Genomic DNA, 27,452 nt, shown 5'->3' on the forward strand with positions numbered 1-27,452 from the left:
TTGGAGGCTGGATCAAGGGGAGAGCCTGTTCTGTCTGCTTGTCCCTTGAAAGGTGCCAGCTGGGAGCTGAAGGCAGATGAAGAGATCTGAGTTGCTGCTGGCTCTCAGGTGAGCAGTGCTGTCCTGTTGCAGTATTCAGTTGGAGGACAGTCCTGCTGTGTTTTAAGTGCAGCATCCACAAATGATCCAACTGTTGTGATTATCTGGAGTCAATTGAAGGGGCCATGCCTTACCAGTAGTAGTTACCTTTTTTTTTTCTTTTCTTTTTGGTGTGAGTGTGTGTGTGTGTGTGTATGTGTAGAATGTATTGATAAGAGAGATACACAAAGATCAGTAGGATAGAACAATTGAGGATTGTGGCAGTAAACTGCTACATTTGTCTGCATTTCTGGTGACTGCTTAGTAGGGCAAGACATAAGCCATGCTGAGGGAAGTGTTAGCGAAGGAAATCCTCTTCCACCAGAGTTGTATTACCTCTTGTCCATATAGTGGTGCTTGTTAATCTGCTATTGTTCTTGCCAGTGGAACAGTGCTCGAAGTCATTTGTCACTCTTTTATTGCTCCTGGAGATTGCAAAACAGCAGGGTCTGTTTTCTTTCTCAGACAATGACATGTGTTTATGATGCTGCATTGTAAGCTGCTTAGCAAACTTGGAAGGACAAAACAGAGCTGGAAAAAAAAAAGGATAAATCATAAGGGAATTGAGTGGTTCTATAGTTCTGAACTTGAGATATAAATCATTGGTCCAGATGAGTCTCTTCAGAGCCTTCCAAGCTGGAAAAGCCATGCAGTTACTTGCCTGAAAGTGCACAGGTCACAAAGGCAATTATATTTGTACAGGTTTGTTCGGATTGGTCGTATTAGGTCCGCATGACTGCATCGGATCTAGATGTTCATTACAGGTGCTGAAGGAATTGCTCGTTTGGCTCCATTCCCACCAGTGAATCATGAGATCCAAGATGGCAAACACTGCTGTTGTTTTTTCCGATTTGGGGACCTCTTTAAGTGACAGCTAAGATCTGTACTTCTGGCTCAGATGTTTGTAACTAACTTACTGACCTTTCCTTCATGGGTATTCCTAAGTGCAACTGATGTGAACTTGCAAAGGGAAACATAAAGTCAGAAGCCTTGCCTTGAAGCTGTGTGTATGAGTTGTGGCTCAAATAATTGACAGAAGAATGGCTTGCCTGCTTCCTCTTGGAGCCCTGCCTCGCGTATGTCAGGCGATGGGATGGGGACTGGTGCTTTCATCAGATGTATTATAAATAGAATTAGCATAATGCACAGGGTGAGCTCTCAGCTGGTAGAAGCAGCCATAGTTAGATTGATTTCTGTTTTTTTCAGTTATGAATGTGGTTTGTGTCATTCCTCTTTTTGCTGTGTCCTAGTTGCAGCATGTTTGTATACAGCTTCATTCTATATTACAGTCTTAAGAAAAGCACAGCCAGCAAAAATCCGTCTCTGTCTTCTCCAGAAGGTCCTTGCCTGCTTGGGGCAGTCACATACATGCCTTCCCATTGCTTGATGTCTCTGGATGGGCCCCAGCTCATCTTATTTCTAGATGACAGTTTTCCTGTTCCATCACAGGTCTGTCACCTTGGTTCGTTTTGCACTCACCCCAGTCAGTGGGAGTTCAAGGAGTGAGACAGGATTTCACTCCATTTCTCTGTCCAATCTGCATTATGGAACACTCAGCACCCAAGTATGTGCACTTCATCAGCTCTGCTATTAATTAAATATGTTCCCAGGGGACATTCATAGCCAGATGTGATTAAGCCACCAAAGTGGATTTGTGTGGATTGTCGATTTGAACTCTACAGTGTTCCCTGGGGCAAGGAGAGAAGTTGTTTTCTGTGTGTGTGTGTGTGTTTGGAAAGCCCATTTCTCAGGTTATTTTGGATTTGAACGTAACATTTTTTTCTGAAGAGTTGGGAATCACATGCTGGGGACATAAATGCAAGGCATGAAAAGTACATTTTAACTGCTATGAGCAGAATGATCTGGAACAAACTATCAGTCCATCTGGCTAACCTGCTCATGTGATCTTTGGCAGCTACCGATGCGTGGCACTGTATCTTATTTGAATGTAGTTTACTCTGAAAAATGACTGTAAGTAAAGTTGTTATTCTGAAGTTCCATGGTTCACTGTATTTCCATACGCAGGCTTTATCAGTCTGTGACTACTTGTTTTTTTGCACATCTGTTTCTGAAACAATCCTATATTCTTTTTAGCTCAGCCTCAACAAGGATTCTGTAATTGGAAGTTAGTGATTGTATGGACTATATACAAACCAAAATAAAATCTAGTTTTCACTGTCATAACTGTAGTCTCCACAGGGATTAGCAGGAGTAAAATTTGATTTACAACTCAGTCACTTGAACAAACATAATTCTGATTGTGCACAAAAAACAATGAAATGATGCCGCTTTTATACAGTCACCTTTCAGGCCGTCATTAGAATATCTTCTTCGTATTAAAACAACTGTAGTTTTCTCAATTCCTTTTACCCAGGTATTAGCTGTAAATTGCTGGGTACCACTGAGTATATTCCAATATGACATTTGCTATACAAAGAGTGAGGGCTGGCCAAAGCACAAACCCAGCTGCAGGGCTGTTAATCGGAAAACAGGCTAGCAAATGATTTCCTCAAGTTGCGGATGGTCTCAGCTTTTGCTTCATCTTCATTGGCATTCCCCCTCTGAGATGACTCAGATATGCTGAAGGTGTTTGTCAGGGACTGCGATTTGCTGAAATGGAAAACAGAGTTGAAACTCAGACTCAGCAGGAAAAGGTGCTTTTTTACAGCTGTTTACTGATGCTTTGTGCTTCACTGCAGAGACACTCCAGAAAAAAAAAACAAAAAAAGCAAGGAGAATCTCCATATGCTAAGACATCCAGGAACTGGGGAGAACGGGAGAGTAGGGGATGGGTGGCTCCAGTATCACAGTCCAGAACTCTTAGCTGTTTATGAAGGCATTTGATTAAAAACCTACAGATGCCATTTGGTGCTACTCTTCCAACAAATACTGAGATCATGTAACTGTTAATACAGAAGAATAGATTTATACTGAATATTCATTTATACTGAATTTATACCTTTCTTTCACCAGCCACACCATGAATGTTGATCCATTTTGGGACTGCACAGAGTGGTAGCCGTGTCCCATGCAAAGTGTGCTGTTGCCGAGCCTCCTTGGCATGCCTACTCTGACTCTGCTGTGTGCAGTCTTTTGGTTGGCCTCACTGGGTGTATAGCCCCTAATGTTTTAGTTCAGATCTGGTCTGTGCTTGTGAAGTAAATTTCCTTTTTTTTTCTTTCTACTGTGCTTTGTCACTGAGTGCTTTCTCCTGTCCATAGTAGGAATTCAGCACAAGACCAGACTCTGAATTACAGTTCCTGAATTAAAGTACAGGGACTGCATCCTTAGCAATAGTATTTTGATCTGTTAGTTCTCTGCTCTCAGTTTGCCTTACTAATTGTTGACATGATCACTGAAAATGTGTTCCAGAACATCACTCTTCTCTGTCTAAAAACTCTCTTTACAATTCTAGCTGACATTCTATCACTGGTCTGTTTGTGCCAATTTTTCTTTGCACCCACTTGGTCAACACCAAACATTTTACTGCCAAACTCTCCTGCCCTGGTGGAGTCAGATACATTCCACCAAGGGTGGCAGAAAAGGCTGCTACAGAAGATGTGCAATAATTCAGTGTTCCATCAGTGCTCTTAAGCATACAGTCACCATCTGGAGTTCTGTTTATGTATGAGTAGTGCCACAGAGGGCAACTGATGTAATCTACCTGGACTTGTGCAAAGCTTTTGATATGGTCCCTCACCACATCCTTATCTTTAAATTGGAGAGAGATGAGTTTGAAGCATAGACTATTCAGTGGATAAGCAATTGGTTGGAAGATCACAGTCAGAGTTGTGGACAATGGCTGTATGTCCAGATGGAGGCCAGTGACAACTGGTGTTTCCCAGAAAGTTCTACCTTGGAACTTACACTCTTTTACATCTTTATCAATGATGTAGGACAGTGACATAGGTGATGGAATCGAGCGCACCCTCAGCAAGTTCACAGCTGACACCAAGCTGAGTGGTGCAGTTATGTGGCAGAAGGAAGGAATGTCATCCAAAGGGAGCTTGACAAAGTCAGAAGCTGGGCTTGTGTAAACCTAGTGAGGTTCAACAAGGCCAAGTGCAAGGTGTTGCACTTGAGGTGGGGCAATCCCAGATATGCGTACAGACTGGGGGAAGAACTCCTTGAGAGTAGCCCTGCTGAAAACAACTTGGTAGATGAAAAATTTAGTAAGAGTCAGCAGTGTATCCTTACAGCTTGGAAGGCCAACAGTGATCTGGGCTGCATCAGCAGAGGGGAGGCCAGCAGGGAGATAGCTCTTCTCTGCTCTGCCCTTGTGAGGCACCATCTGCAGTACTGCATGCAGATCTGAGGCCTCCATCTCAGGAAAGATGTGGAGCTGTTGGAGAGGGTCCAGAGAAGGGCCACAAAGATGATCAGGGGGCTGAAGCACTTCTATGAAGACAGGCTCAGGCAGCTGGGCTTGTTTAGCTTGGAAAAGAGAAGGCTATGGAGAGACATCATTGCAGCCTTCCAATATTTAAAGGGAGATTGTAAACAGGAGGGAAATCAACTTTTTACACAAGCAGATAGTGATAGGACAAGGGAGAATGTTTTTAAACTAAAGGAGGGGAGATTTAGGTTAGATGTAAGGGGGAAGTTTTTCACAGAGGGGGAGGTGGTACAGGCTGCCCAGAGTAGCTGTGGATGCCTTGTCTACAGGAGGCATTCAAGGCCAGGTTGGATGAGGCCCTTGGTAACCTGATCCAGTACTTGATCTAGTGGTTGTCAACCATGCTTACAGAGAAGGGGTTGGAGTTAGATGATCTTTGAGATCCCTTCCAACCCAAGCCATTCTGTGATTCTATGATACTGTGCTGCTTAGTCTGTAAGGGTAATGATTGCATACCCTGCTGGAAAGGTAGTAGTGTATTGATAAGGTCGGGACAGAGCACACATTTAGCAATGAGCACATGAACAAGAGGATGAATGTGAAGTCTTAATAGATGTAAAGTACAACTGGTTCTTCCTGATAGCAGGAAGACAGCAGAATCACTGGTGACCTGAGTTGTGCCTGGCATTTGTACCTCTGAAGTCTCTCACAGTTACCCAGGCCTTTGTCCCCGGGGACTGCTGCCTGTCAACAGTTTTGCCTGACAAACTTTTTTTGAAAGCCTTATTTTAGTATCTGCAATTACCAGTGGTTTAACAGAGCACCTACTTCAGATGTGGCTGTGGGGTGGCTTGCTGCTTGGACGTTTCGGTGGGGCTTGGCTGGCTCGGAGCCCGGCCTTGGGCAGGAGGTCTTGGCTGCTGTGGTGGGAACACGCCTGCCTTGGAAGCCTGGACTGGAGAGGATCCAGTTGCTGATCTGATTTGCTGTGGAGATCCAGGTGACCTTTGCTGCTGAGGTGAAGTGGACAGGGGACTCTGAGGCTGCTGTCCTTGAGGAGAGAGCCGTTGCTGCGGAGGTGCATTTGTCCGTGGAGGCTGAGATGCCTGAGGTTGGCGTGGTCCACCTGGAAGGGTCGTGTAGATAATAAGCATGAGGAAGGTCACGTGGAAAACGAGCAATAGCATCTATATGGAGGGATGATATTTGCTAAGAAGAGAGACTACTCAGGGCAGTTTCATGCGAAAGGATAAGGAAAATCCTATTTCACAAAAAAAGAAAATCTAGCACTGGTATCATGCCCATGTCTCTAGAGCTTTTGTAGTCCATTTTTTTTATTTCTTTAAAAATTAAAGAAGTTTTGCCACTCTACCCAAAAGAAGTTGCTTCAATGTGCTGTACTTTTCCATGTAATTAATATTTCTTGTTCTTGGTAAGCACTTGCATTGGGAAGGAAGATTGGTTTGGGTCAACAGGCTCTTCAAGGGGTCAACATTTTTATGCAAAACTGTACACCCTATCATTATCCATGGGTTTGTTCCAGCATTATCAGCAGCTGGTTTCAGCCATATTAGTAGCAGACCCTCAAAACAGATTCTGAACTTGATTATTTTGGTCACTACTCACTTTTGCTAATTTGAAAAAACTGCATGCAGCTCAATCTTAGTCATTAAAGCTGTGAGCAAAGACTAGGCTACTGAGTCAGCCTTGGCTCAGAGATACTGCTGGATATAACACAGCAGTGTAAAAAGCTGGCAAAAGTTAGTGTTGTGAAACTAGTTGGATTTCACATGGTCAAAGTGGGAGCTGTGAGAAAAAAACATCACAGAGAATTGGAGGGGAATGCTGGGCACGTTCAGGAAAGAAGTATCCTACAAGTCCAACGATTCCTAAGTCATCATATCAGTAATACCATACTTGGTATGAAGAATGCAAAATTTTAGAAATAGCAAAGCTGGAACTGACGAGAAAAAGATAATTAGAGGTGTGATTTTATTTGGGAGGAGATTGCAAACGGAGGAAGGGACAAAGGTGGCAAAAAAGGTTGGTCTGAAGGTGAATTGAATGCTTGTTGTGATGTGAGGTACCTATAGAGCAGCCCCATTCCTCAACACCTCAGGCTAAATCTGGACAGTAAACCAAACGTGTTGCTCTGGCCAAGCCACAAGTCAAGACTGCTTCTGCTGCCAAGAGAAGTTGGGGGTGTGCTCTTCCTTGGTGACAGGGCCATGTGTGTATGGATGGATCAAGGATCCGGGTGTCACCATCTTGGTATCTACTCCAGGTGTGACAGCACCCACATCTTCCTATCGCTTCTTTACACTTTTAGCTGCTACAGCTTTGTGTAAACACAAATACAGTGCGCCCAAAACCCTGCTCCAATGCCACATCAAGTGGCAATGCTTTGCTGATCCAAACCCTAACAGTGTTATCAGCTGAATCTGTACTAGATTTTCATCTCACCTTCTGAGCTACTGCAGAGCATTACAGTAGCTCCTTTAATGGCTCACAGAATCTGCTGGCTGCTTATCAGTGAATTGGAACAATGAGTGAGACCTTTATCTTCAGAGCTTTTATTTGGAAAGCAAACTGAGGTCTCACAGTCCATGTGATCATAAGGCTCCCAAACAACTGTACCTTGGGGAGGAGGCCGTGGCTGAGACAGTTGTGCAAGCTGAGGTCCAGGCTGAGTTTTCATTGTCTGAGGCTGAACTTGTGGAGGCTAGAGGAAAAAAAGAAAAGAAAAAAGCCATTCCTGTTAAAACAGAGTCCCCAGAGAGAAGCCCAGAGGTAATAGGAATAATGGAATCCTGAAGTGTTCGTTAAGTATATACACACAGCATCTCGCTGGTAAAATTTCAAGGGACTGAAAGAGAGAGCTGAATAATAATGAGCACATAAGTTGTTTGCTCACAGGGAATAACAGTGAAGTTACGGTTTATAATGTTTTTAGGCAACCAGGAATTGCCGAATTTATCAGGCCTGAGGGATCTCTTAGTCTCATTTCCCATTTTGGACAGTTGCCAGCACCAGATGCTCCAAAGGAAAATGGGGTGAACCATGGAAACCTCTATGGAGTAATCATATATTTACCCTAAGGGGTCTTATCTTGATTGCTAGTAAGTAAGGACCAGCATAAACCATGAAACATGAAGCTTACTATCTGCTCCACGTAATTTTTGCAACAATTCTAGATATTTTTAAACATCGACACCTGGACCCTTGGAAATTTATTGCTTTCTCAGCCTCACTACCTTCCAGACTTCTCAACTGTTATTTGAGTTTGAGAATAGTTCTCACAACCTACCTTTGCTAGGCCATTCATTATTTTGTAGACTTTTACTGCCCCCTCTCTGATTTATGTCCTTTCTAAAGCCAACTGGCTGAATCCCTTCGCTCCCTCCATGGGAATGTTTCCAGGCTCCTAATCATTTTCATCACACACTTCTCTTTCCTGGCTTTGCAGTCCTTCCTGCAGATGCCAGAAGCAGGTCTGCTTGCATCACTGCAGATGAAGCACTATCTTGATTCTCTGTCACCAAATCATTACTTGTGCATCCAAATTCCTTGCTTCTCCCATGCCAACACAGCCCTAGTCTGAGAAATGGTTTTCATTAGTCTGTTTGCTACAATGTCTTTCTCAAGTGGCACCGTTAGTGGGACTTGCAAGGTGTACCTACTGTTTATATTCTCCTCCTCTTTACCCCTAGTTCAGCTTACTTTTCAGTCTCCAGCACAGTTTACTATTGTGGTGACTTAACATACACAGCTCTGTCAGAAGTTCTTCGCTACCATCCTTGGTTCTGACTAACCCAAATAAGTTGGTGCCATCTGCACTTTCTTCCCTCTCACTGTTTACTCTTTCTGACATATATTTTAATAAATAGATTAAGCAATACAGAACTGTTGCACGTAGAGCTTGGTCCAAGGTTAACAAAAGTCTGTGTAAGCCTATTGCCTAAAATTGTTTATGAAAGAACACGGGAAGTTGGAGACAGATAGACTGGTATGTGCCAGATTATTTACATGGGGAACACAGTGATAAAGGGGTTGTCGAAGATCCTGGAAGGTCAGGAGAATGAGCTAAGTGATTTTGGAAATGGGAAGAAATGTTTCATAGTTGGACGCAGTAAAATGAGTTTCAACTGACTAGCATCAATGTGATGAGGTTGCCAGCCCATCTTGTGCACTATTTATCTAGGACATGCCAAAAAGTGGTGGGGGGGAAACAAAGGAAATTTTCCATTTCATAGCTTCTAGTGCTGCATAGCTTGAGCCACTAAACCTTGTCTTGTTTTGGTGGAAGTGCACTATCCTAATCCTGTAAGACATCTCTGATTAGACTTGATTAGACAAAGGGAATCATATTGGCCTCTATAGCCTTTGCCTGTACCCAACCCAAGGCTTCCAAGAGATGAAGGCAAAACAGCATTTTGAGGCAGAGGTGAAGGGGTGAGGGCCACCCAAGGTCCTTCAGCCTCTGCAAAGAAAACAAAGAGGGGAAACAGCAGAAATGAGGCAGAGAGCAGTGAGAGAGCTGCAGCTGTAACCATAAAACTGTACGTCATACGGTTGCCATGAAAAAAATGGTTGCTATTAACATCTTACAAGGTCAAGCTGAATTAGGCTTTGAGCAACTTGATCTACCTGTAGTTGTACCTGCTCTCTGCAATGGGGTTGGAATGGATGGCCTTTAAGTGTTCCTTCCAACCCAGTGATTCTATGATTCTATGAAGTCCTGCGCTCAATCAACCCGATTAATAACTAGTTACTAATGTGACAGGACCATGTTTAGTATCCTTTAATTTCCACTTTGCTAACTATTTGCAAGATTTAAAATCTCTCAGATCTATGTCTTCATCAGAGGCCAGATTCTGTTCCACAGTGAAACTTCGCCTTTCAGTCCCTCTCTCTCCTCGCTTTCTTCAATAGCTCATCTGATACCTTGCCTTAGGGACAGTGAAGCTATATTATTTTGACTGACTTCCTGCTATCTACCACTTTATGAATATATTCTCAAATTGCTGATGGGCAAAGAATCAAAGGAAGATTGATGGATCATTTTTCTTCAGTATAAAAAGATTGTGGTGAATGCTCTTAAGTCACAGTTCTGTTGGTTTATACGTCTTCTGCATTAATTTTAAAATTAGTTATTGAGATAATTTTTAAGGTCTATGGCTTCCTTATGTACATATTTCTATATTACTCTTAAAGCCTTTTCAAATATAGATTTTGCATTATACACCAATCCTATGGAGTAATAACTGTTTCTAATGAAATAGTGCTTTTTTGGCAGCTGATTCACTTCCTACATTCGTTTCATTGGATGTAGCCAGCTGGATCAGGGGCTTAATAATTTTTAAAAATATCGATCATCACTAATTTAATCATTGAGTTTGTGCTCTGCTGTGTCTTCCTTATCAGGAAAATCTATGTATAGTTTAAGAAGTTCTTCACTTCCAGCAATTACATTTAGTAGAGCCACATTCTGTCTGTGTTGTTTTCTTTTCCTCCCTTAATGCTGGATGATCCACAGAGCTTAGCAATCCTTTGGTAGGGTTCCATCTTCTGATGAACTCCGAGAAATTGTTTCATTCTTTCTTTCACCTGATCTTCAGAATCAAATTCCATCCCATTGCGGTTTCCTTTTGTTACCTGCATGGTTGTATGTTAAGGTCTTTGCAAATGTCATATTTCCAAATCCGGAAGATTTTTTTGTCCATCTTCAATGTCTCCTCCTACTTTGCCATTAGGTCTAGGAGTTTATTTCTTGCATTCCTCATACAGGAGCAGATCTGCCATGTATGTATGCATTCAGGAAAACAATGTTCTCTTAACATCCATAAAGAGTTGCTTATAGTACAAGGGAGCTTTTTCTTAACTTGTTAGTTTTACTAAAATCACCTTTTCTATCTGTCTGTGCCATATGGTTATTTTTTGATACCACATCTGTTCTTGGGACATCAAGCCTAGTACTACATGTTCACTTCCTCAGTATCTGGGTGATTTAGAAGGCTAGGTCATAGAATCATGAAGTCATAGAATCGCAGAATCATGGAATGGTCAAGCTGCTCTTTCCTACTGCACTTGGATTTTGCAGTTCCCAGAAGAAGTTACCTAAAAGCACTGTGAACTCTCTCTGACTTATTGTTCCACCATGTTATTGGACTTGCTTTTCAATAGCTGTAGTTTCACTTTAATAAAACTTTTTGCTTCTTCCATTTCTGTCAGTTTCTTAATTTACTTTTTTTTTTTTGATCCACAAACTTGTACAGATAGGCACAATAATGTGTAGATATTCTATGCATACACATTGGATTTCCAAGAATTAATATTTCTGTGTATTTCTCTGCTTTTGCCTTTGGGGGTTGGACTCGCTGATCTCTGGAGGTCCCTTCCAACCCCTACGATTCTGTGATTCTGTATTCAATACTGCTCACCTTGTATTAAGAATTGTTTTCTTTTTCTTGATTCTGTGGAAGTCTACAGCTGTAGCTCCAGTTCTGCATCTCACTTGCCTTGCATTCAATGATATCTCTCTGTCAATTTTTAACTATGCATTATGACATTATGGTGGCAATTGTAATTTGTACAGTTACTGCAATGTTTGTTGTACCCAGGTCTTTTTTTATAGTAAAACAGCAGTTAAAACATTTGTGATTTTAATTTTCTTGATCTCGTGTACAGATTATTTGTAGGTTGTATTCTTGATGAGGATTCTTATTTAAATATTCTATTTGACATCTTATCCTTCCAAGACCATTTGTTTTGTTCTTGTTTTAGCCCTATTTTAGGTCTGTTGTAATTCAATCCAGTCTTGTACCAGTACATCACAGACACAGACAACAGATGTATCTGTCCATTTTCTTCTCAGTTTCTGCAGGCCTCCCCTTTGCTCTTCATTTATACACTCTTTATATCTTTGTTATTTCAGATGGCATTTGTTGATTCCATTCTGGCCAGAGTAAATCCTATCCTGTCTGTATCACTTTCTCTATCCCAAACCATTTTTAGTGTCTGTTGAATGTTTACCCTCTCCACTCTAGCTAAAATCTGTTTTGGAGTTACTCTGAGTACACTGCATGTTAGGACTTGGTTTAGAAGGGAGTGAGCTGTTGTATGACAGAGGCAGAAAGCCATAGAATCCAGTGTGTTGCAATCAGTGTTATCCCTTTTATCCTGCTTTCTCTTCCTATTCTTTCTTTTGTACAGTTTTTGTTGTCCTCAACCCTTTGTTCTTGGCTCCCTGCTAGGTGCTGCAAGAAGTGTAGCACATGCACCTTTAGACTGAATGTGCCATGAGGCACATTAATTGCAACAATGACATGTTCTTATATGGATTCAACAGTAGTTAAGTCTCCTACTGATCAGGGATGCAAAAACAGGAGTGAAGCCTATCCTGAGGACTGGGTGTTGGATGGAGGTGAAGCAGAGAGTTGCAAACACCTCTAAAAATGTTGTCTTCAATAAAAATGGGATTTAATTAGCAAGCCAGAATGTGTATGCACATGCATGGCCCACAGTACCACTGTGGTACCACAGCTATGCAGAAGGGGAGGAAGGGAGAGCAAACCATTTCTTAAGGGCATGCAATGCAAGCTTTCTGCAAGAGACTTCTTTGGAAGGGCGAGAATCAATCAATACAACACACTCTCATGTGGGACTGTTCAACTCTATGAGACTTCTGATTACCACACACACACAGGAAAAAGAGGGAACAAAAGAGTTTGAGGAAACGTCTTGACCAACAAGTCTCTATTCTCTCATACCCAAGGTCTCAGTGGTGATGGGGTAGATCCAGCAGTGCTGACTAGCTGAGTCATTTTGGAAACAACCAGATCGGCTATCAGCTGTCTGTCCTCTTCCACATGCTCCCCAATCAGGGGCATCGAGCTGTCCATTACCTGCCAAGAGAGGGAAAAGCAGCAGTTAATAAGGAGAGCTCCTGGTGGCAGATGCATGTTTCAGATCACCTATCACACTGCCTTGCTTCATGTCCCTGGCATTCTTACAAACACCTCTAGTCATCAATCCCCTCCATGCTAAAATATATTTGGTTGGGATTTCACTTTGGTGTTTTTGGAAATGACATGTACTTCATAGAATTGTTTCAGTTGGAAGGGACCCTTGAGAGCCATCTGGTCCAATTCACCTGCAATGAACAGGGACACCCATAGCTTGACCAGGGTGCTCAGAGCCCCTCCAGCCTGATCTTGGATGACTCCAGGGGTGGGGCATCCACCACTTCTCTGAGCAACCTGTGTCAGTGCCTTCCAATGCTTCCACAACACCCCATCTTCCATCCCTTAACAATTTGAAAGCCAAGCCATGTCTTCTGTTGTCTGAAGGCTTTCTAAATCAACTAAACACAAACTTGCTTTTTCTCATCTCCTGAGGAGATGACTCTCGTGGATGGGGTTTCTCTAACATTGTGCCACAGCATCTGGGGGAGACACTGCAGAAGAAAGGGTCACATGCAGGCACAGGAGAATGGAAACACATTGTACTAAAGTCTGGGGAGATGAAAGTAACTAGTGCTGGCACAAATCAGGAAACATTTGGGATTAATAAACACAAAATACTGCACCCTGATAGGGGAAATAAACTCCACAGATACATAATGAATAGAACATTACCAAAATGATGGCATCTAATGCAGAAAAGTAAACTTATTCTCTGCTTTTCTTTTTGATATTGTCATGACACAACTGCTTCCCAACAAATACTAGAACTATGCTGGACAAAGCTGGCACGTAAAACTGTGGCTATGGGGCAAAGAGAGCTGTAAAAGGGTTTTTGAGGTAAAAAATGGTCTGACAACAACAATAGCAATGAAACACAGCAACCCCTCAGGTGCATAGCAGTCCTGAACACCATTTTCAGCAGTTCATTCTAAATCAAGTTCTTCACAAACATTAGCTAAATCCCACAGGAAGAGCTGCGCTATGATGAGGTTAAGATTCAGCTGGATTAAATATAGTTGTACCCAAATATCAGAGTTTATTTTGTTTCTGCTTTTATTTTTAAACCAAATGTTAAGAACCTTGGAGATGCAGAGTTAAAGGTTGTTTTGCTCCAGATAACATGACTCATGCTCAGATAACAACTGGATGTGCAATCCACCTTGGCAAGGCTGCAAGGCTGTGAGTTAAATGGAAGGTTTTACACTTTTTTTTCTTTCTTTCTTTCTTTTTTTTTTTTTTTTTCAAGTTAAAGTAGGGAGATCAGCTAGATGAGTTCACTGAGTTTGTATGTTGATGCTAGCCAGTTCTTGTGAAAAAACTATTAATTTGCATTCATTTCTATTGGTGGCTCATGCAAACTCTAGAGAAGATGCCCAAGAGATTTAAAGTGGGAGTTTGCATGAAGTTGGCATTTATATCCCTGGCTACTTGACCCTGAGTGTGAAAGAAGGAAGGCAGAAGATCTGATAAAAATGCTCAGCTCAATACACAAAGTGACTTATCTTTGCTGTCCAGTCTGTTTCTCTGCGAAAAGGGAGGTAGGAAAATATGTCTCCCTAGCAGCGTAAAATCCATGACGGCAGGGAACTGCCAGCATGCTCCTCTATCTCACTGCTCCTAGGAGCTTTCCAGCAGGTTTCTCAGCAGCTTTTCTCCCCCCAGCTCCCTCATTAAAAGCATTCCCATCTCGTTTGGAGATTGCAGCTCATACGTGCGAAAAGAGATCTCAGCTCCATGCAAGGCACAGTTCGAGGGCCCCATCTGACCACTAGATGGTGCCATTAGTCTGCTGACAGACCAGCCTAACCCTCCCAATGATAAAATTCAGTTTGAAACCAACCAACTAAAATAAAACTCCTAATTTCCCCACGTTGAGAATGCTCTTCCCTATTTCTGTGGCAGCAGTGGCTGGAGCAGAAAGGGAAGTTGCTATTTTATAAAGCAGAAGTACTAGGGGAACGAACCCTGGAGCAGGTCCCATCTGAGCCAGAGAACCACACAATCACAAGGGTTGGAAAAGATCTCCAAGATTACCTAGTAAAACCACCAACCCATCCCCACCATGCCCACTAACTGAGGGTGCACTCGATCCCCTCATCAGGTCATCAATAAAAATACTAAACAGGACAGGACCCAGTACCAACCCCTGGAGAGCACCACTCATGACTGGTCACCAGCTGGGTTTAATTCCATTCACCACCGCTCTCTGGGCCTGGCAATCCAGCCAGTTCTTTACCCAATGGAGACTATGACCTGTCCAAGCCACTGCCAGCTGCCAGCTTCTCCAGGAGAATGCTGTGGGAGACTAAAGTCTAGGTAGAGTACATCCACAGCCTTTTCCTTATCCACTAGGAGCATCACTTAGTCATAGAAGGAGATTAGGTTGGTTATCAGGAAGATTCACCAGGGATCAGGGCACCTGCAATGTGTGTGGTGTGTGTCGGGCAGAGGGACATGAACTGTAGGAGGCTGCCAATATGGGGGTGAGCAGTCACACACATAGGAAAAAGCCTGTGAGAATGACAGTGATTTCAGTGAGCAAAATGAAGACAGCTGGCTGTCACTTGAGTGGAAAGGAGCACGAGATGTCACTTTGTGTCTCCTCCAGGAAAGGTGAATGGCCCTGCAGCTGGGCAGACACTGACGTCAGCGCCGAAATAAACAAACTGGAAGGCTTCCCAAAGAGGTGGTGGAATCACCATCCCTGGAGGTGGTCGAGAGCTGTACGGATGTGGCACTGAGAATCGCGGTTAGTGGGCATGGTGGGGAATGAGCTGACAGTTGGATTTGGTGATCTTGGTGATCTCTTCCAACCTTAATGTTTCTATGGTTCTATAAATATCAGAATCACAGATAGATTGCACAAATGCTGAGAAAAACACAGAGCAGCTGAGCAAAATAAGATGTTGACACGCATGGTCCTGGCCTTCACAGCTGCCCAAGGTCAGTGGCTGCTCCTGAGGCAGCTGCTGCTGCCTGATAAGGGACGTGGGGGAACGGAAAGCAGCAGGGCAAAGAGGAGGCTGAGGTAAACCCCGTCCTGCTCCTCCTCCTACCGCTCTATGATGCTGAAGCCTAAAGGATGGTCATGCTCTTCTGTGCTCTGGTGTGCAAGAGTGGGGTGTTAGGGGATTTTTTAGGGAAGGAAAGAAGGAAGGACACATGATTAAGCATTTCAAAAGGACAGATAAGACATTGGTGAAGGGATGGGTAGGGCCAGCAGGGAGCATGTCTCTCATCACACAGCTTGGCTCCAGAGCAGGTAAGGCTTAGCCAATCCAGGAGGAAGAATGCATCAAGTGGATCATTTTACTTGTCTCTCACTTGCTCCATATTTGTCAGTATAGCAGAGATGTAGAAAAGGGTTAGACTGCCAAAAAAGGAGGTAGGAGAGACCATACATACTGTTGAGCTCTTTTGAGAATCTGGCCGCTAACGGTGGTACCTAACTTGTGCTATTTTGAGGGTTTGGCCTTTGGAATGTTCATGCTGAATATTCTTTTAAAATGATAGAGTTCTTTAAATCAGAGGAAAAGGAAGAATCAACATTTGCCATCATATTCACAGCTGTGAAACTTTGTAGAAATCAGTAGATTTCCTTTTGCGTATGAAAATGGAACTTGTAGAACCATAGAATCATTAAGGCTGGAAAAGGCCACTAAGATCATCTAGTCCAACTGTCAGCACATTCACACCATGCCCAGTGACAACGTGTGTTGTTGCTTTAAAGGGCAGAAGGGCAATAGGTCCTGGTATCTGCCACAGGAAAGGAAACGAAGGTGAAGTTCAAGTGGCAGCAAATATCATGAGTAAAAGATTATTCTTATCCTCTGCTGATAATTCATCTCTTTTAATCTGATTCTGTTTGCAATGAACCACTGTGATAAATTGCATTTCATAGACTTGCTTATCACTGCTTCTGCAATTCTTTCCTAGAGAACAGCTTTGCACTGTGAAAATTAATTACTGCCTGCAATTGCATTGTGCAAATTCCGTATTTGTTCAGGCCATTTAGGCATGCTTTCATGTAACATGTCGCAGCATACTGTTCCTTCTCACCAAGAAAAACACAACTGTCGCACTGTCAAAAAACATCTTTTTTTTCCCCACTATCAAAAGAAAAAAGCAAAATAAAGGATCAGTTTCAGACCAAGAAAAGTACCCCAGGAAATAGGCTGGAGGCAATTAATTACTTATCAACATCTCTCTCAGATCTGCATAAAGTAGAAAAGATGCCTGTTTGGCTTTGTTCTGCTATTTGTATTGCACTGCTTTACTCCTTTCCCAACGGTGTCTGTCAGCCTGGCATCTGAATGCCTGCTGGTGTTGGTACATCGGAGCTGCTCAATCAGGTTTTCTGGTGGGATAATTCAGCATGACCCATCTGAAGCTAATGTGTGTCTTCTAATTTGTGCTGTATTAGATCTGTTGCTTTTTACTTTGGTCTTGGAGAGAGGGGAGTGTTAGTGTGCATTTCTCTGTGTGTGGTGATGGCTGTCAGCGGGTGGCTGTGCTTTTCATGCAGTCACTCACAGACACAGACAGATGTGAAAAGCCAGAGGTATATCCAGGCAGAGGCATATAATCCTTAAGCACAGAATTATCCATGTGTGCACGTACATAGGCTTATGTGCAGGAATAGATGTGGGGATATGAAAACCACATATCACATCTGACCATGTATGGATACAGTCCAAATGTCCTTATGCTCGTTTTTAGCAAGACTGCTTTTCTGCTCTTCCTTTCTCAGCTACACGTGCGTAGAGATATACAAGTGCAGAGCAGGGAGGCAGTTTGCTCTGGGGGATGCTCCTCTAGGTGCTGATGAATTGCACACAGGAGCAGACTCATCACTATAGCAAAGACAGAGCCTCACCAGCGTTTCATTGCTGGCAACGGTGCTTGGATCACATGCCCTTTGACAGGTCGCTGCTCCCCGGAGAGCAGATACATAATGCTGGAATGTGCAGTCGCTGGAGGGCTCATGTGGTTCTCATCAGCATCCCAACCCTCAGCGGGTGGGACTGCTCTCCCACACATATCTTTCCAGTGTGTCAGCACCCCTTCATGAAGCCATAGGCTGGCTCTGCACATCTTCCTCAGCTGGCTTGTGTTGGCGGAGTTTACAGCAGGTCAGATGCTGTGCCTCCTTGAATCACATAGTGAGAGGCACTTGCTTACTGGTCACATTTTCTCTCCCCCAGGGCATCTCTTAGGTTTCCACTTGGATTTTCTGGCCAGTTTCCCCCCCCCTCCCACCCTGTTCAAATGACCTGAGCGTCCTGTACACCCGTTCCCATCTGTGCCTCTGGTCTGCTGAGGAACACACTGATTCTTAGCTCCAAGAACCACTAAGTCTAAATCTCCCTCTATCAATTTGAAACCATTTCCCCTTCTCTTATCACAAGTGATCCTGCTAAAGAGTCTGTCCTCTTCTTTCTTACAGCCTCCTTTCAGATATTGGAAGGCAGCTATCAGGTCCCCCCCAGATCCTTCTCTTCTCCAGGCTGAACAGCCCCAGCTCTCTCAGCCTGTCTTTGTAGGAGAGGTGTTCCATCCATTGGGTCATTTTTGTGGCCCTCTTCTAGATGGACTCCAACAGGTCCACTTCTCTTTTGTACTGAGAACTCCACATCTGGATGCAGTACTCCAGGTGAAGTCTCATCAGTCAGTCAGTTTGCCTGAGGCTGTGAATTAGACTCTTGCATATCAGTGAACCAGAGCTTGGAGGAGACAAATGGGCACCCTAGAGCAGTGACTGCTGGACCTCGCATGTTGGTGTGAGTGAGCATATTGGTGCATATAAACTCTGAGGGAAAGTGTTTGCAGATACAGTTCCCCAAGGTTGCCCTTGCTCTCACCTCAATGATATAGTCTTTTCCATCTTTGCTGTGGACAGCTTTGACAGCACAAATATCAAGACCTCCAAACATTTCCGCACAGGCATCCACCCACAGTCTGTACCTGCAGAAAGCACAGAGGCATGGACTACGATTAGCTGCCTTGGTGATACACTAATACAGTTACCCATCCCAACACCCGCACTATGAGATTCTGGAGCCCCTTTAATCGTAAGGCATTACTGATATGCCCTGCCCTCATTTTTTGCACCCAAGAAAACCAAGAGAATTTTGTCTGAAGCTTCCTGTTAGTTCAGATTGCCTCAGTTCTGCCCTCAAAGCCACCTTAAAACATTTCTTTCCCTCCTTGGTATTTACATCAGATATCCAGCCGGTTGTCATTTAGCCAAGCTATAAATATTTAGCTCATTTTATCTCCCAGAAGATTTGGCCCCTTAGAATTTGTACTAGCTTTGCCTGAAAGCCCTCCATTATGCAGAAGACTTCTCCTGATAAGACATTCAGGACACCGGGGCTTCATTAAGATGGGAATGTGAGTGCAGAACTTTGCAGAGTAGCCATCCCCTCTGTGATCTGTTACCCAGCAGCTCCTCTTTTTACAATTCACTCTTTCAGTATCATCCTTCCACAGCTCCTCACCACCCTCCCATCCCTTGGACATTGCTCCCAGCCAGGTGGTCTCATCACACAGACCAGGCTGCAGCCCCTTTCTCTGGCCATCCCAGAACAGGACTATCAGCTGCTCTGAGCTGAGGCCAGCCTTGTCAGGGTGCCCTTTTAGCTGTCCCGGTGTCAGAGGAGGAGAGGGAATGACAAGAGGAGTATTATGAATGGGCTGCATCCCCCCTGCTGTGGAAATGAGGAGGGAACGAGGCGGCCTGGTTTTATTTCCTGTGCAGCTGCTTTGCAGTCCTGAGCATTTCAATAAAAATAATAATCTCCGAAGAGCAGATCTGTAAGCAGGACTGTGACAAGATGTGGGGAGGGGAGGCCACAGCCTCTTGAAAACACTGACATTTTGCAGGCCCTCAGGGGACTGGGAAAAGAGCTGTTTTGGCCAAAGATCAAGTTTACATCCTTGAAGCCAGCCAGAGTCCCCATGGCTTGACAACATAATGATCAACTTGTGTGAACGCAATGTCTGAGGGAAAATGGCTCCTAATGAGGAGACCAAGCATGTTCACCCCAGGCCCTGTTAGGAGGGCAGAGCCTGAGAATAAATAACTGGCATGAAGAGGAGAGCTGTGCATCCTCTGAGCTCTGAAGCACTGCTTGCAGTGCTATGGGGCAGGGGAGCATTTTATGCCTACAAATCATCATCAGCATTTATGGGGTTTCACTATCGTTTTGCCCAGTATGACTTGGATATGTCAATCCTTTGGGCTATTGTTGAGTACAGTACGTACTTCAGATTGTTTTCACTTGGCAAAGCATTTTGGCATGCTTCTGCCTTGTATGCACTGATGACTTAGATTTCAATGGGATTTGTTGCATTTGTGGCTAGATAAGGCTCAGTGAGTTGTGGTACTACTATAATCTGAACCTTCAAAATTCAGCTGGTCTGTCGGCAGTGATCTGGGCTTTAAAATCAGAATCATGCAATCAGAGAATGGCTTGGGTTGGAAGTGACCTCAAATCATCTAGTTCCAACCCCATGCTGTGGGCAGGGTTGCCAACCACTAAAGCAGGCAGCAGGTACAATTAGAAATGTCTACCTGTCATCTCTCTGGCTTCAATTGTGTTGTAAACAACCAGGATACATATTAATGTCCAGCTTCCACAGTCATAGTAGGGTCTTGAAGCATCACCTTTGGCATCAGTTTAGTAGCTTGGTTTGGTTTCCCGGTTTCGCAGAACTGAAGCTGCAGAAGGGACCTTATATGATCACCTGCACAGCTCTTCTACTTCAAAGAGGAGGCATTTCTCTAATCGAGTGTGAAAGAGGACAGAGATCCCCTATTCCCTCCAGGTAATTCATTTTTGTGCTACTATCCTTACTATTAGGAAATATTTACTAAGCCCAAGTGAACCTTTTCTGCTGTAGTTTAAGGTTATTATTTCTTACAACATTGCACTAGCAATATAAAGGTGGCTAATGTCTTTTATATATTTCAAGACCTTATGCTCTTTAATTTTTATCCTCTAGGATAAAGCACTGTTCAGGTTGTGGACAACTTCTTCCAGCTCTGTGAAAGCTAATGAAGAAAACTGAACATCAGAACTGAAGGCATACATTCACTGTGCACGAGTGCACACCTCTCCTGAAAAAAATATCACGGTCTGCTAACTGGGAAAGGTAGAACACTACATAAGCAATTGCTACATTCTCTACTCTGAGCATCCCCTTTATTCTCCTTTGACCTCTCTCCAGCTCACTGTTATCTCTCTTCAAATGTGGTGCCCAAGCCTGGGCAGAGTTAGAATTAACCATGACCAAGATCATGGGGAACAGGAGATACCAACTGAAAAGAAAAAAAATATCTTAGATTCACTAGTGTTGATTGAGTACACATATTATATGGATTCTTTAAATCTATGAATAACCTACTTTAAAAAAGCAAGATGGAGAACAAGTAACTTGACAGAAGTTCTATAGAAAAGCATATGGAAAATACATCAAAGCAAAAGTCACCGGGAGTCAACAATACCATGCAGTTTCAATATTAGCAAATATCACAGTGTTTTGAATATACAGAAGTACCATCTGCAAAGTTTAGAGTGCAAGGTGCATGAGGCAATTCCTTCTGCACTGTCGAGCAGTGTGACTTTCACGCAAACAGCGTCCACTTTTGAGAGCCTAATGCTTTCAACACTTCAACGGGCAGATTTTTCCTTCTATTGGACAGAAGAAAAGCACTTTTTCCACGTCTGCCTCTCATCTGTAATGTGCTTAGAATAACTTCTTGTTCTCGTTTTGTGCTGTGACCTTGCTGATTTTGTACCTACATGTTTGTACTTGTGTGCTTGACCTTACTATGCTGGTCTTGCTTCCTGTGGCTAAATTCACTAAAGATCTAATGACCTGGCAATGCTGATCTCTAGCTGTCCTTCCAGTCCGTTCTCCAAAATAGGACAGTTTGCCTTTGTGCCCTTAGTATTTTTTTAAGGAAATACTTGGTCTTTAAACTCCTTTATCCAGCCTCCCAGGAGACCTCTCTTACCAGTTCTCTCAATTAACTGAGGTCTAAAATACAATTCCTCCCTTCTAAGCCAAGAATAGTTAGTACTCTCTTGAAACCCTCTTCCTTACCTCTCTGTCATTGCAATCTGTTCCAGCATTGCAGAACCTGTGTTTGCCTTCCAGTTTCCAGAGATAGACGTCCTCCTAGAAAAAACAAACCAGAAACAGAACCAGAACATGAAAATGCATACATTCCTGCCCCATCCTCCCTCATACTGCAGTTCTCGTCCTTGACTTAGTGCTTGCATGGGAGGGGATGAGGTGAGGTTCTTCCTTGTAGAAATCTTTCCAAATCCTGCCTCAGCAACACTCCATACAGGATACGTTGTTCAAACCCATGAAAGGCCGAATGAGGAATTAGGCAAGGAAATCTCCAAGGAATCTTGAGCACACATCAAGCTCTATGAATACTTTCTTTCTTTACACCTCAGGCCTAGGAAAGCTAAAATGTCAGGAGAAGGTCTCTGGGATAATCACCCTTGTGTTCTGCAATAGTAGCATCCTCCATCTGTGGAAGAACAACACTCCACGCAAACATCTGACTAAGCATTTCCACAAATGTCAGCTCTAACACTCTGGGTCTCCGTAAATTTGACTTCAGTTGTACTGGTGTCATAGAAAATATGATTATACACTCTTTTTCCACTGACTTCCCATTGACCTTTCTGTGGCTTACTATGTTTTGGTCTTGGAGAATTTATAATCGCAAAATGGTTACCATCTCATTAGTTGCAAGTGATGGTTAATTTCCAAAAAAAGGTGGTGTTGCTGGGTTTCACCATCATCCATGAGAAGGTGAATTTTCCTTTCCTTGACCTTAGGCACAGGGCAGACCTTGGACAGCCTGCTGTGACATCACTGTGCAGATAACCCTGGCAGAATAGCCTGCCAGAGCAAATCAACAAGCTGACAGATACACCTAGGAAGAATCTCCACAATGGAAAAGATTTAGGAGAGGAGTGTGCTGTGTGACCCAGCACTTTCAACTTGTGTTTTTGGAAACCCTCTCTCCCTGTGTTCTCACCTTTGTAACATGATGTAGAAAAGACTTTGAACTCATAAGATTGTATAGATCAGCCATAATACTGATGTCCTGCTTTATAGTAAATCTGAATCATTATAGTTGGCTACCTAGGGTTTCCCTTCACTCTGGTGAGGGACAGCCTGGTGTCCTTTTCCATTTCTTTTCTGAAGTGGTATGTACAGTTGCTGTGAAATTTAAATGGTCTTTTTAACCCATATTTTAAGAGAGGAAGGGGGGCAAAAATTACTCTCGAATAATTGTGTTTTTATACTGTTAGCTCTTCCCTTTTGTTACCTTCACCCAACATCCATCTTCCCACCCTACATTCTAAGCAAAAATATAGATTCCTCCTTGAGCTTTGATTGTTAAGAGCCCTTTGATGGCTTGTGTTCACCCCTCAGCCTCTCTTTTTCTATTGACACGTGAGTCTTTGATTTTGTTCTTCAGTTCTGTAATGGGAAGAGCCATTCTTCACTATCATATAGGTTCAGAAAGTTTCCCTGCAGTGGCAGGTGGCATCTGGAATTCCATTATTACTGAGAACTCCTGGAGTGTGATTAGTAACAGAATGACTGAATTATCAGTGCTCAGAAAATGTAGCCAGCATACCAAATGTAAGCGGTTGATTCACTGGTGAGAAAACCAAACCATAGCCATAGTTTTACAAGGAAAGGTGAAATCCTAACTGGGGATGATCCCTCGATCCTGAGCTGAGGAAAGGGTGGAGTGTATCTCTCCCCCAGTTTCTGCTGCCACATGAGAAGTATTCATGTTTTCTCTTCACCAGTATTACAATGTCGGTCAAATGCATTTGGTGGAATTTTAGGCACGTATTACATGCTGCTTATCTGCTGTTTTGTGGCTGGCCCGAGGCATGAGCTAAGTAGGTGTTTGTTAGTAGTGTAAAGCTGGAGTCACTGCACTGAAGTCAATGGGAAACTGAACTCAAGCCTTGGGTCATGGGCTGGAAGGAAGTGCATTGAACATCTGGGGTGGGAAGGAATGCATGAGTCACCCTCAGCATCCTCCCTCTGGCAGATGCTTGGTGCAAAGTAAACATAATATGCAGAAATTCTGGTACGCTGTCTGTTGTCAGAAGGAAGAAGTTTTTAAAGCTTATATGTGTGGGTGTAGGTATAGAAATCCTGGGTAGTTTCCATGGCTCACACATCAAAGAAATTCACTTCATCTGACACATGCTGCATTGCCTCTGAGGCTGAGATTTGCTATCATAACTAACGATTTTGAGACACCAGTGAGAGTTCTGATATTTTGGGTGCTTTTACTTCTGCCCTCTGACATCATAAGGACTTATTTATACCGTACAAATAATCTATTCAGTCTGATGCCCATGGAAGAGCCCATGATCAGACTGGTTATACCATCCTCCCAAGCTCACTTCCATAAATGTCTCTCTAAATTTAAATAAATACTCTGGCTTAGCAAGTCACATGGCTGTTTTTGCTGTTTTGTGAAGAAGCTTAATTTCTCATTAAGGTGTTTCTTATTCATGGCTGTTTTTGTATGGAAACATACCTCATCTACCAAACAATTACTTGCACAGCTATATTCCCCAGTGAGATTAGCTTTTAGTGTGACTGCTCTCTTTCCTCAATTATCCCGTATTATTTCTGATCACTGCCTGGATGAGAGTGTGGTGGGTGTGAATAATAAACAGGGACAGGGCATGGTCAGCCTAACTGGGTCCTTATTTCACACAGGGACAGGCTGGGAGCAGACTAAGGTCCCAAGGCTGAGTAGGTTGGCAGGAACAGGGAATTTTAATGGACATTTAATACCTTCTTTCCTTTGGCCAATTTGAACCGCTGTCGACCTGATCAGATTTAAAATAACATTTCTCTCATTAGGTTCATATGAAGTAGCTGAGTGTCCCACACATCCTTCCCAAGAAGTCATTATCTAGCTAATTTAAATACCTCTGTGCTAGGAATCCAACCAGGCAGCTAGAACCGAAAAATGTGTGAGCACATGCTTTTGATTATCTTACTTAACTACACTTGCACCAGAGCTACATGGCCTGCAACTCACAGTGTTGCAGGTCTTAGGTAAGACATGAAATGTATCTGGTGATCTGAAGAATGCACTGCTGGAGCTATTTGTCCTGAATTTTGCAGCTGGGTAAGGAGTGGTATTGCTGGAGAAGTCGAGCTATTTGACTGTGCTTGTCTACTGGTTTGCAGTAAAAAGAAACAGGTGTTGAGTCATGTGGTTACATCTTCAATTAAGCTTGACTTGACTCCTGAAATTTGGCTGAGCATTTTCAGACACACCAGTGTTGAGTGCTGCTTTCGTGCCACTCCCTTATTACCCCGCAGAGCAGGGAGGAGCTGTAGGGCACCTGCACGAATATCTGTCCTCCTTTTTCCCCTTCTTTGTATGCCTCAGGGAGCAATCATGCAAAATGCCGATGGAAACCCTGCATGCTGGCCAAATTGAGACCATCCTTACCTGGTGCTGTATGCTCCTCATGCCCTCCTGAGAGCATGGTGCCATGAGCTCTGGTGTGGGAGGAGACAGGGCATTGCTGTAGGTTGGACACTGTAGGACTCCACAAGGTGCAACCAGCTCTGATAAAGTTTTCAGCTCCCCAGTGCTGTTGGGACACCCTTCTTGTTTTATTGCTTCCCCTTTTTTATTGTGTGTCCAGCTGGGAAGGTGGTGGGTTTGGTTCCCACAGGAAGACACAGGGAGATGGAGGGGTTTACTAAATGGCTGGATATGATGACCCCTTTCGCAAGGAAAGGTGGAGGTGGGAAGTGGTGGTAGAACATGGTTTTTACAATGGAAACGAAGTGAAGATCAACAACAGATAGAGAAGGGTTTATTTTCCAGTGACAATGATGGTGAGTAACAAGGATGATCAGTGGCAGAGGGATCTGGGTTCAGAGGTGGGAGGAGAACAATGGGGCCATTTTTCCAAATAAATTGAGTCAGCCTCCTGTTCCTGCCCAGATGCTAAACGAATTGCATCCCCAGCAATATCTCCCCACATGTCACCCCGACGTAGCCACACACTCACATGTAAGCTTTGTAATTGTTGCCAATTTTCTGGATTCGGATGTCATACTTGGAGTCGATGAATGGCTCGGAGGTGGCGTAGGTCTTTGCCATGGCTATGATGCTGGCTATGTCACGGAAGTCATACTGGTTCTCAACTTTGACCTTGATTGCCAAAATTTCAGCAAAAACATGACAGGTGCAAAAAGAACAGGAATATTTGGTAAGTGGAAGTCATCTCCATGCCTGAATCACACAATGTCAGTTAGCACAGACAGAGTTAAGAACAGAGCAGGAATTGAGTGGTTTAAAGAAAAAGCTTCCTGAGACCAAAACAGACCAGAGCAACCCCTTTCTCCTGCCTCATGCGCAAGCCCTGGTGAAGCTGGCATCATGGAGACAGCTTGAGTTTTGCCCAGATGGCTTCTGCTAATGCTCATTGCTTTTATGATGCTTCAAAGAAATAATTGATCTCTTAAGAAGCATTACTTCATTTAGACATTGGAACGGCTATTTCCCGTGTCGAGATGGAGGAAAACTGAGCATTTTGGGTGGCCAGGAAATCACAATCAGTGCCAAGAAATCAAGAGAGTTGGTTGTCTGCCACTTCTAGGCTTCATTTTTCTGGCATTTCACATTGCCCCCTCCCTGATTGTCTTTGAGGAGTGGTACAGGTCTCCTGCTGGAAGCAAGCTCAGAAGAAAAACAGGGTCTCTGGGGAAGCCTATGGTGCCTGCAAAGATCTGTGAGAGCAGGATGGTATGGGTGTGCGCAGGACAGCTGGTGGGGCGTTGGGCTTGAGTCACACTTGGAGATGAGATGGTAAGAACCTATGAAGTGGAGATTTTCTGAGAAGCTCGTTTTTCATGGATTTGTGTTCACTGATGAGAAACACTCTGAACTTTATCCAAAAAAAAAAAAAAAGGACCGAAACAGCACAAGCTCTAATGATATGTGGTTTGGGAGAGGAGCACTGAACAAGCTGGACATGGTGGACAACTTCATCTCATTCACACCACCAACCATAATCTTTAGTCAACTGGCAAAAATCTGCTTTGTGAATCAGAGAAACCCATCCAATTCTTCTTGCTCAGAACAGGACAGATGCAGGAAGGGTGGATTAAGTGGCAGAAAAAGAGCAGCACTGTGTGAAAAGGGTGAACAAGGAAGTGCCTTTCTTTACATATTACCTATCCTTTGCAGTTTGGTAACATCTTGAGATCACGATTGGAGATTGCAGCCCAGCATTGCTGAGTGCTTGCTTGCAGCAAGCAGATGGTTTCTGCCCCAGAAGAGCTCCCCAGTTGTGTCAATGTGTATGTTAAAGGAGGGAGATGCCAGACTGCATGGAGCCGGCTGAGGGAAACACATGCAATGGTATTTGGTTTTTCCTTGTGAAGAACAAACAAGTTGTTTTACATATCTGCCTTCAGCCATGAGAGGGCAGGAGCCATCTTCACTAGAGAACAGAGAACAAGCTTGTGGCTAACCTGTTGCACTGTTTGGACGGCTTGGTGCAAGCTCCAGTACCAGAAGCCAAAGATGCCTCCACATCCTGGTGCAAAGAAGCTCTTGAGAACTGCACAGGTTGTGGGGAAGGTGAAAAACACAACCAATCTGACCCACGACCACTTCTAGAAGCCTGAACAAAGAGAAAAAGGGCCTAGTGTCTGATTTTCCTCTTGCTGAATGCAGAATACTCCTTGTATTCTTTTCCCTTTTTCTGTGGCAAGAGTTGGGCTTTGCTACTCAGGACTGAATGAGAAATGGAGCAGAGGAAAACTACCGCCATATGGAGGGATGGGGGAAAACTAAGAAAAAAAGGGAATAAAAAACTGGAAGGGACAATGTAAACCTTTGTATTTGTGTGAGAGAGTTGCCTTGCTATGGGCTGGGCTTTTACCTCTTATGTCTTGATGGGGAGCACTCC

At 43.6% G+C, this 27,452-nt stretch overlaps 1 protein-coding gene across 1 annotated transcript in view; it reads right to left on the minus strand.

Moving 5' to 3' along the window:
- Positions 1-279: 279 nt before the first annotated feature.
- SYN3 (synapsin III) overlaps positions 280-27,452 on the minus strand; it is a 199,626-nt gene continuing 172,453 nt past the window's right edge. Inside the window, exons 8-14 of the mRNA XM_052669016.1 lie at positions 25,545-25,687; positions 21,550-21,624; positions 18,300-18,402; positions 12,244-12,378; positions 7,112-7,196; positions 5,303-5,600; positions 280-2,748 (exon numbers count right to left, since the gene is read on the minus strand). Of these exons, the coding sequence (XP_052524976.1) occupies positions 2,616-2,748; positions 5,303-5,600; positions 7,112-7,196; positions 12,244-12,378; positions 18,300-18,402; positions 21,550-21,624; positions 25,545-25,687 (972 nt within the window). The 3' untranslated portion in view covers positions 280-2,615. The remainder of the gene's footprint in view (positions 2,749-5,302; positions 5,601-7,111; positions 7,197-12,243; positions 12,379-18,299; positions 18,403-21,549; positions 21,625-25,544; positions 25,688-27,452) is intronic.

The sequence above is a fragment of the Tympanuchus pallidicinctus genome, unplaced genomic scaffold (genome assembly GCF_026119805.1).
Source record: "Tympanuchus pallidicinctus isolate F22 unplaced genomic scaffold, pur_lepc_1.0 scaffold8, whole genome shotgun sequence".
NCBI classification, from domain to species: Eukaryota; Metazoa; Chordata; class Aves; order Galliformes; family Phasianidae; genus Tympanuchus; species Tympanuchus pallidicinctus.